The 11,435-nt window shown below is 36.9% G+C and overlaps 1 protein-coding gene across 1 annotated transcript; it reads left to right on the top strand.

Annotated features, from left to right (window-relative positions):
• The first annotated feature begins 3,756 nt into the window (after positions 1–3,756).
• LOC110873675 (trihelix transcription factor ASIL2) lies at positions 3,757–5,417 on the top strand. Its single transcript, XM_022122670.2, has one exon. The coding sequence runs from the start codon at positions 4,162–4,164 to the stop codon at positions 5,203–5,205; it is 1,044 nt and encodes a 347-aa protein (XP_021978362.1). The 5' UTR covers positions 3,757–4,161; the 3' UTR covers positions 5,206–5,417.
• Positions 5,418–11,435: the final 6,018 nt, after the last annotated feature.

Below are 11,435 nucleotides of genomic sequence, written 5' to 3'. Positions count from 1 at the left end.
GTTGGACCAGGTGGCGGCCCAGGGCTGCGCCACATTCTAGGTCTCTCGCGGCCCGCATAAACTTAAACGGAAATCATACGCGGCCCGCATGAACTAAAGAATTTAGCGGAGTCCGGTTACACCCTTACACGGCCTGCGTAAATGGTTGGGGTGGGTCTATGCGGCCCGCCTCAACTTAATATTTATTGTTTTTAATTTATTTTATATATTATAATCTACTTTGGGCTCGGTTTTCACATACGGGGTGCATATAAAGACATATTGAGATATTTTAAGATATATTAGGGTGTCGAAAAATTTATGAGGGTGTCGGTTTACGTTAGGGTTGTTATATTCCAGACGAGTCCTTCTCCTATCTGCCTCATCCTGTCACTACCTTCTAAAATCTCCTCACCAAAGGTTCAGAGTTCTTGCACATTTTCTGCAGTCATTGGGGGTGCAGGAGCTGGTACTGGGTTTGGGAACTGGGGCATAGGTTCTTGGTAAGGAAAGGGTTTTCTAGAATTTCCCTGATGTATTGATCATTATCATAGTAGGGATCTAGAGGGCCCAAGTCTGGGTAGGCTGCTAGGTTTGGCATGGGTTCCTCCGGTATTGGGTAGCGTTGTTGGTAATCCCTATGGTCGTCGAACCACGGGTCGTAGGCTAGGTCTAAGGGATTGGGTGCTGGTACTCTAGGTATCTCAGTGGGGTTAAAATCAGGTATTAGGATCTGGTTTTCTAGGTTATTTTCAATTTCCATTGGCTGTGTGGGAAACAGTGGTAAGGGCTGGGGTGCTATGAGTTGCTCTATATTAGGTTCTGCAGCTGTAGTTGCTAAGATATGAAAATTTGCTAGACTCCTATTGAGCAATCCTGGGTGTGAGCATCTGTTTCTCTCTTAACGGCTGCTAAAGTTCGCTGCTGTTGTAACTTTTTCAACCTTTTCCTACGTTCATGCGCTCCTCTGCTAAACCATCATCTCTTCTTGGGAAGGAATGGCTCTTCAAATTGGGCCTTGAACACGAATATCCCATCTTCATTGTCAGCTGAATACCCTGAGAGGGTAGGCTGTGAAGAGGTGCCTTCGTCCCTAGGTGAGCTGGACAACTGATGGTAAGCGTCTGAAGGTCCTTGGTCGCTCATACTGTACACTAACAAATAGTCAAATAACACACAACAATAACATACAGATATGCACGTATTCCCGTAATTAATTCCTAACATTTTGAATAGTATCTTGGTGTCAGCGGAACACTTCTGTGGCTGAATCAGTGGCTTATCTCTAATACCACCTTTTGTCGCAACCCTCGTCCCCTAATTACCCGGGAACGGGCGGCCGCGGCCAGTTTCAGTGGTATCGGTGTTTATCAATTTGGCAGCGGAATTTACATCAGGACCGTAGTTAGGAAATATTTTATCAGAGTAAAATACCACGCTTTTATAATATTAAACAAATGGGAAAATCCCAAGTTTCAATTACATACATTTTTATAGGAATAAACCCTATTTTATTTAAATAAAAACATCTCTTTGTTTTAGGTAACTTTATAGCCACTTTTCCAAGTCTTTAGTGCTGTCCAGCTGGCTTCTACTTAGCTTTCACATTTTGTTACCTGAAACGCGTTTAAAAACATTTTGTCAGTGGGAAATACTGGTGAGTGAATCCCAGTTCAATCAAGACAGGTAAAACCGTTTTACAGTATTGAGGGCGGTCGCACAATTACATTTGTTTCCATCTACTTTAATTACCACCCACGGTACTGTCAACCCGACTTGTGGTCATGTTACTACTCACAATGTAGAAACAAATTTTGTATACAAAACCCCAACATACCGACGATAATTGCAGAATACAAATACTCAATCACTGTTTAATATAATGTAAATCATTTGAGGTTTTGTAAAAAAAATTTGCAAAAAGGAGATTACTCACATTACTGTCTTAGGGTTTTCCTTATGGATTTCCTGGTGATTATCTATTAATTACACAATGCACACGCGTTAGTATAATAACCCAATATTTACATTAGTAATACCCTCCCCGAGACAGAATTCCAACGACTACGTCGGGCAGAATCTCGACAGCCGTTACGGAACCTTAGATCAATCGGGCAGCGTATCTAATACGTAACCGGGGGTTATGATACTTACAACGAGACAAAGCTTCGCTAATTAGGGGGGTATAATGCCCGGGTATAGTGCCTACTATAGAGAAATTGAGAGAAAGAATTGAATTTTGAACGATTTGTGAACTGAGCTTCTCGATCCAATTTATACGGCTGATCATAGGGGCCGTTGCACCCCGCGATGTAGGGTACCTAGGCCGTAGCCTTGTCCGGTCATGAAGGACTCCATAGATCAGGGAGTAAAATGGCTATTTTTAAAGAATTGGAGCAAAACCATTAAAGTGACCAAACCACAGGAAGCAAAACGCAAGTTTACTCTATTTATTATATAAATTAAATTATAGAACCCGTATAATACAAGAGATTACAACCTAGTTAAATAATATCATTCTATAACCTATTTAATTTTTTGTTTAATGTGGTTATTCTTTTATAACATGTGTTTGTTAATTTTTAAAAACAAAATTAATCTATTTATTTAATTTGAATTTTTTTCTAATAATTTGCATTCATGGACTTTTAGAGAAACTGAATACGTAGATGTTGTTTAAACGAAATTCTATTCAAAGTAGACTACTACTTTTGGTATTGTACGTTATAACGAGTGTCGGTAGCGTAGTGGTACAATGACGAACCAAACCCATACCGACACTTGTACCGATATCGGATATTATAGAAACCGGTACAGGTATTCATTTTCTAGTTCTTAATCAATGTAAAACCTGCATCACTTCGACACATCTCCACTTTCTTTTTCCCTTTCCGTGTCATACTTAGTGTCGATACTGTAACAATACAACTTACACCCCGAGTTCTCATCATGAGGGAATATTACTAGTCTCATAATAAAATCATATTATGATGTTATAATATGGACCCCATAGTTAACTCCAAATGTTATTTTATTGTATAAATACATAAAGTTTGAGACATGGAATCATCATTTCTAGGGCTGTAAACGAACCGAACGTTCATCGAACAGTTCGTGAACCGTTCGGCGGGAAGTTCGTTTATGTTCGTTCGTTTAATAAGCGAACGAACATGAACAAAAAATTTTGTTCGAATAGTTAAATGAACGAACATGAACAGAGGTCTCGTTCGTTCGATTGTGTTCGTGAACGTTCGGTAAGGTGTTCGTGAACGTGTTCATGAACATTCGTTGATTTGCGTTCTTTTATGTTCGTATGTTTGTGCTTTAATTGAAGATCTTTGTACTTACATATATTTTATGTGTGCTTTTTATATTATTAAACTTTTATTTATTTTATTACCCTAACAATTAAACTAGGAAACCCTCTTTCACCTTGTTTATTCACTATTTCCCTTTCATATCTCACTATTTACATCGGCGAATACGATCGACCCCCGTTCCACAATAAGGGATTCAAGTTCGAGTGCTACTCTATAGGCCATCTATCTTTATCCTTCGTCGCGTTTGCCAAATTTATTTGTGTTCGTTTGTGTTCGTGAACCGTTCGCGAACACGCTCATTTCCTTAATGAACGAACACAAACACAAAATCTCGTTCGGTAAGTGTTCATGAACCGTTCGTGAACACATTTATTTCCTTAACGAACGAACACGAACAAGGTCTTGTTCGTGTTCGTTCAGTTCGTTTACAGCCCTAATCATTTCTCTTCTTAAATGGGTTTGGTTTGGTTCAAAGAGAAAGGTTGAGCGTTTAATAATGCAAGCCTTTTATTTTCCAATTTGCTTCAACATAGGGCAAAGACATCTAGATTAACATAAATGTGTAGAAAACGACCCCGCCGCCCAAAGCCCGGCGGTGTGGTGGGCTGTGGACCGGTTCAACCACCCAATACTTAATACACCCGGTGGTCACGTCACCTCTCACCTCACCTTTTCTTTTGTTTTTACTCCCCTGCGCATTTTAAGCTCGGCGCACTTTAGCCCTCTCCACCACCTCACCGCTAGATCCCCAATTCAGCCGCATGCCTCTCTCTCCACCTTTATCATTCCACCCTATCCTATCCCCCTTTTTTCATCATACCCCCTCCCCCCACCACCGTAGCAAACCACCGTAACAACCACCATGGATATCTCAAATTCACCATCTTCTGAACCCACGCTCGCCCTCCCACCACCGGCAACACGCCGCCTACCTCCGCCGTGCTGGTCCCACGACGAGACGGTGGCGTTAATCGAGGCGTACAGAGAAAAGTGGTATTCTCTCCGGCGAGGGAACCTACGCGCCACCCACTGGCAGGAGGTGGCTGATGGTGTCGCCGCTAGGTGTCCGATGGGTAACCCACCGAAAACATCGATTCAATGCCGGCATAAGATGGAGAAACTTAGGAAAAGATACCGTGCGGAGATCCAACGGATTGGGAATGTTCCGAATGGGCATCGGTATCCGTCGTCTTGGGTGCACTTTAAGATTATGGATTCGATGGAGTTAGGGTCGTCGTGTTCGGATCCGGGTAATCAAGATGATGAGGAAGAGGATATGGGAGGTGGTGAGGATGGTGGAGATGAATTGATGTTGTATCCGAAAGGGATTAAGCAAGCGATTGCGATACCGCTTAATCGGCGTTATTCGGGTGTTGGGAGCCCGAATGGGGTTGGAGGCGGTGGCGGAAATGGGAATGGCATTGGCAACGGAGTTCGGATTAAGATCCCGAACTCCGTTGCCATGCCGCCACCGCAAGCGTCGGTGTCGGCCTATTATAATAATAGGTCGAACGGGTTAAACGGTTTAAATGGGTTGAATGAGGTGAACTCGTTCGACGACTTCCCTCCCTCAATGAACCCAGGTTATGGGGCGGGGAGGGGTCCGAGGAACGGGTATACGAAGGAAGGGTTGAAGAGGAAGGAGGAGGATGTGGAGAGATGTGATGGGAATAATAATGTGATGGATGCGATGGTGAGTGCGGTTTTGAAATTAGGGGATGGGTTTGTGAAAATGGAGAGGATGAAGATGGATATGGCGAGGGAGCTTGAGTCGATGCGGATGAAGATGGAGATGAAGCGGACGGAGATGATACTTGAGTCGCAGCAGAAGCTTGTGGATTCGTTTTCGAAGACGGTTTTGGAGAAGAACAAGAAGGTTAAGAGAATGCCAACACCAGAATCATGAGGTTAATGGATTGTTGTTACAATGGTATGAGTTAGGTCAGTAAGAACATGAATGTTTTGTTGGGAGTTTTGTTCTTTATGTTAATAATTTGGTTTGTTAGTCTAGTCGTGGTTAAAATTTGAAACCTTGATGGTTCTTGTGCAATGGAGATTGTAGCTTATGTTGAAGAAAACAGCTCTTGATCTTGAAATTTACTGCTGTTTTTCATCCTATCCTGTTCATTTTGTTATAAAATTTAAATTTAAAGAATTAGTTGGTAAATATCTAGATTGAAGATCTGCTGTGATGAAAGTTGGGTTCTCAAAACCGATTTCTACGTATACTGGTTTCGGTTTTCAAACCAATTTGATTGTGCACCTCGAGCGATGAAGGCCCTTCTGGTTTCGGTAAACTGGTTCTGGTTTTCAAACCAATATGATTGTGCATCTCGAGCGATGAAGTCACTCAAAGCGCCATTTCGCTCTCCTCTTCTCACATTCCATTCGTTCTCCCGTCCTTGCACGTGAAATCCAGCATCGTCCTTAGCCTTGCCTTTCACCTCGCCGACACCAAGCAAACCGGCGTTGACGTTGTCCCTTGCCTTGTCATTCACCTCGGCACCGCCTAGCAAACCATTGTCGGCCGCCAATAGTGAATGGTCTATTTAACATTCTCAACATTCCCTTATAATTTGAAATTTCGATCCAAATATTGTTTGATGGACATAGATGGAATGTGATTTGGTGTAATGTTGTCAAACATATTTTTGCCATAATGTTTATTCAAATTTTTCGTGAGCATAGTTGAAGATATGTTATCATTGTTGTAAATTTTGGTTAATAAACTTTTTGAATTTTCAAAATAAAGTGTTTCTGTACTTTGAGTATTGCATGAAAAGCGGTCCTTGATTTTGATGTTGCGTCTAAAACTCTTCTGCTGAGCACATAAATTAATAGTTGGTGCTCTTCCTTTCACAGATAAAGTATGTACTGAAATTCGATTTAAATTGGTAACTTTATCCCTACTTTTTCTAATTGAATTATACACAAAGGAAATATCAAGATTAGCCTTTTCCTAGTCAAATTTTCGAAACTAGCCAAAGCAAACGTCTTGTAGAGACGCTACTTTATGCCTGAAACGTCTTAACGTCTGACCAATCACATGCATACACGTGTCCGACATACCCTGTAACGTCTCAGAAGTCTTAGCTGAGATGCCTTCACATGGCTTGAGATGTTTTCACATGTTTTCACATGGCTTCATATGGCTTGAGACCTTTCCACAAAGCTTTACATGGTTTGACACCTTTCCACATGGCTTGAGCCCTAAAATGACATTTAAGTCTTTATAAAATTAACCTTAAATTACGTTAAATATATATAAAATAGTTGGTTGTTAGGATTTTTCAATGTTTGGATGTTGATAAATTGCCAACCAGTAACATCAAATATCAAAACTGATCCGAGTAACAAAAAGCAAACCACATAGAACATATCTGTAATTTCTAAAAATTGAGTATTATAAGTGTTATTTTACCAAAGCACAAGGAGGATTCGGGAATTTTACTTTAGTTGAAATATCATACAAGAACTAAAATTTTTGTGTCAGTCATTATAGATTTTTTCAAGAAAAATATATGCCAAATGTCATAAAAGAACCAACATATTTTTTGTTTTCTCATATAAAAGTTCTACTTTTTTTTTGCACTTAAAAAATCAACATACTTTTTTTTTCTGTCTCATAAACGTCCCTCAATTTTTTTTGCACATAAAAGACCAACATATTTTTTTTTGTCTCACAAAATTCCCATAACCGCTTTTTATACATAAAAAAAAACATACTTTCTACTATTTTATCATACAAGTCCCTTAAAATGTTAAACTTTAACAAAAAAAAAAATCTCTTAATTATGATCGGATGAAATTAAGAAAACATTATTTGACAAATTATGTTATACTTTCTAACGATTTAAATTAGACATGCCCTTTTATAAGTTTTTTTTTTAATTTAATTTATTTTAAGTTATGTCATCCACGTTCGTGAATTTTATTATATTGTTTTCCAAATAATATTTATTGTTATCAATTTATTGAATTTAAAATGGAAAAGAAATGACAAACACTGAACATACTTTGTTTTGTCATATATCCAACTTAAAACATTAATTCATTTCAATTCTTTTCTGACGTGATATCAATAAGTAAAAAAATATTCACAATTTAGTTCAAATTTAACATTTGGATGGACTTTTATATGCAAAAAGTTGTTTAGAGACTTTTATGAGAGAAAAAAGAAAGTATATTGGTTTTTTAAGTGCAAAAAAAAAAAAGAAAAAAAAAATTGGAAGGACTTTTATGAGAAAAACAAAAAAGTATGTTGATTTTTTATGGCATTTGGCCATTTGCCTTCAAGTTATATCAGTGAAGGTTCACCGAATTCCTCAACCAAAATCGGTAAAGGCTTTCTTGGCGGTGGTTTACCTTTTCGGTAAAGAGCTTTACCGCCTCTCACCGAGCTCCACTCTGCTCACCCTTAGTTAATAATGTTGATCAGTTCTGTTTAGACATAATGGAAAACATGAAAACATACCTGATTGCAGCAGTACAGGCCAGCAGAGAATTCAGATGGAGATGCAGCAACAGTGTTTGACATAGTTGTCAGCTTGATCTGGTTCCTCCTTAGGGTGCAATCTAATGATGGTGATGATAAAACCGATAAAGGGGAATCGGTTAAGAGAGGAGGTCGATTGATGTTATGTGAGTAATTAGGTTATGTGTCTAACCCTAAAACCTCTACATAAGTCTCCTTATATATGCACCCAGGAGGAAACCCTAATTAGTTAATAAGGGTAATTAGGCCCATCAACAATTACCAACTAATTATATAATAGGATTGTTATTTATTTTGATCCATATAATGTAAATGATTATAATGGCTACTAGATTAAATATTATATAAAATATTTAATCTTACATTCTCCCACTTAGCCGAGTAATCATTTACTATGAGTATTAGATAAGCCTGATCAGGAGTTAACACTCATTTTAGCCTTAAACAAGTACTATAGCAGAGAAATACAGCCGTTGAATCATTATGCGACTCAGGACCCCCATTAATCATACTATAGCCTTAATTTAAAACCTAATCGTTATGATCAAAATACGCATAAGCCCTTTGTTTGATTTGTAACTATATTTGTCTATATGCCATTATGTCGACTTAACATATTCTTAGAGACATACAAAATCAAACTGATGAGGAAAATTAACTAATACTTAGTCATTCATAGTACGATATGCAGTTGCGCACGGCCATTAATTAATACCCGTCTATGAGCTCTCCTAATAAGACTTACGGGTAATAGCCCTTCAGTTATAGGATTCTTAAGCATATCATGAATGTATTCGATACAAAACTTAGTTTCCTCAATTCGTTCATAAACGAATAATTAATTGCGTATCGAAATTTAATGCAGCACCTCTTGAACTGTTACTGTTCAAGGAGTCATGGTAGCTGACTTTATCACACTAATTCTTCAAAACATTAATTATATGGAGTTAATAAACTTATGAGTCCACTGATAAATTTCCAATAACATTTAGTGACTATATTATGTCGTTATAACATAGGTTGTTTATAACAGTGCATTATGACTCCTCCATGAGATAGGTTTAGTCTGCTGACATAAAGATATACCCGAAATTACATTTTATCATCTTTGAATATTTCAAAGTTAGAGTAATAAACCGGTTTTAATTCTCACTTCTTCTTTAAATTGTAGTCTCTCGTTTCTTTTAAAGATATTGTAGTACTCCATTAGATGCTACACATTAATCTAGACATATCTAGTGTGTTGCAATGTGAGTAATATCTAAACGAGTATAGACTTAAACTTACATAAGGCTTCCAATTAATGAAGCATAAGGAAATAATTTCATTTATCTTATTATCCTCTAAAGGAAGAGCAATACTGTTTGTTACATATGTAAGGACCCATTAAGTGTTAAACTTATAGAACGGAACTAATGTCCCATTGGGTCTATCTCGGCTTGTTATGATATCAATCACATGAGAGATATCTATGAGATCTAGTATATCAAAGTTTGTGTTAACAATGCTTTGACTTATGTAACATACACTTGTCAAAAGAATATCATCTATATAGGCAAGTTTATCTTAGTTGCTCCCACTCATTTTGAGGTAGGTTCATTAATCCACTTGATTCTTGATGAAAATAATTACGTTAGCTTTTCATCACATTATGATGTTTGCATTAACCCATACATGGATTTTATTGGCTTATGGACAAACTGTTCATTAACCTTCAGTTTGGAACTTTCAGGTTGTTTTATGAACATGTAAATGTGTCATCCAATCTGTTAGGGAAAATTCTTTTAATGTTCATCTAATGTAGCTTTAAGCTATTATAAGCTACTAGAACAATGATGATCCTCAAAGAAATCTTTGATAATTTATCTCTTCCTAAATATAACCTTTGACAATCAATCATGCTTCTTAGTGTCTTAACGCTTATTTCAGGATTTGGTTTAGTTATGAACACTCTTAGGTAATTCAATCAAATCCCAAACGTTATGCGAACACATAAAATCAGTTTTACTAGAAAACTGTTTTATTCCATTTAGAAGATTGATTGACACTAATGGCTTAATTAGAAGAGATTGGATCAGTAAACTTTTCCAAAATCCAATTCAACTTCATTAGGGAGGTTATGTAATCATCAAAGTTAGTAGGCTTTTAAACCTAGATGACCTCCTGAGTTGATTATTGGGTTCATTAGAAGTTTCACTTTTATGGATTAGCTCTTGGTTAGGTTGCTATCATTTTCATTCTAAGTTTGTAAGAGTTGGTGCAGTATGGTGTACAAGAGGTGTAATTGGAGTTAAATTAGGAGTGAAATTTAATGACACTCTTCCCCCCGCCTCTTGTATTCCTTGCAAGTCATGATAAGGACTTTGACTGCTCCTACTGACCTTAGAAATCTTTAGGAACTCAGCATGCTTAGGGTCAATATTTAACGACCAACAAAATTCTAATAGAGAAAACAAATTAATGACGTTAGTCGTTGTGATCTCTCTTGTTGAGGATTATGTTAGTTTAGGTAAGAAATCTAAGTGTGCCCACAATTAAGCAACAATGAAACTTTTGTAAGAGTAGCATTAGATTTTAATGAGACAAGTTATGATAGAACAGTGTCAAGATGGAGCAGTGTCTTGTAAAAGAGGTGTAAATTGAGGTAATGTGAAATTTTCACTCCCCCACCTCTTGCAACTATTGCAAGTTATTATTAAGACACTTAATGCTCCCACTGATCTTTAACATCTCTAGAAAAGCTACAAGAGAAGTTTCAATGAGCTACGTGACGTGGGAACCTATCATATATATGTTAGACTTTATTTGATTTCTTTAATGTCCAGATATCATAAGAAACTTTAGGGACATATTTAATAGAAATCTTATTAAGTATATATGAATAGATTTCTTCTAAGACCGTGAGCCATATGCGACAAAAATTTAGATACAAGTTGATAGTCTTTTAAATGATAAATGAATTATGTCTAAATATTCCATTTGGAATAAGTTCCATGAATATCAATGAATGACTTATGATTGACCCATACTTATTCCTTAAGCCAAGTAATATTTAGGGTTGTAACGTCATGATTTAAAATCACTTAAAATGAGATTAGATGAATAATCATCCTCATTAACCATGTCATGTTTCTCATGAATTTTGGTTATAATGGATGAAATTTATAAGTCTCATTTTTTTTTCTTTTGTCAAATTCTCATTTACATGATGACAAAAAATGTGAAAATGTAAGGTATCATCTAGTTTTATCTTAGGAATGTTTCTATCCAGATATTTAGAACAAATAAGATAAGAGTTTAAGATAAGTGTGACTTTATGTTGACTATGCAAACCTCACAATCCTCATAACATAGCCTAAGTAATGATATTGTATTCTGATTAATCTTCAGAATATGTAAGGTATCGAAAAGCGTTGTTAGAAGACTGCTTATTATGGTCCTTATAGTCTTAACATTTAATTTTGTCACTAACTCTCACGTTAGTTATTTGTTGACTTCTGGTAAGGAAACGTTTAAAACTAGAGTCAACTAATCATGTGTTAATAGGAATATTAAAGAATTATCAGACTTAAATATCATTAGTAAGTGACTATCTAATTAATTTATCCAACTGTTCTTTAGAATAATGGATAGTCTCGTTG

Source organism: Helianthus annuus, chromosome 1 (genome assembly GCF_002127325.2).
Source record: "Helianthus annuus cultivar XRQ/B chromosome 1, HanXRQr2.0-SUNRISE, whole genome shotgun sequence".
In the NCBI taxonomy this organism is placed as follows: Eukaryota; Viridiplantae; Streptophyta; class Magnoliopsida; order Asterales; family Asteraceae; genus Helianthus; species Helianthus annuus.
Note: the sequence above shows the minus strand (reverse complement) of the source record. Positions and strands in the feature narration are given on the sequence as shown.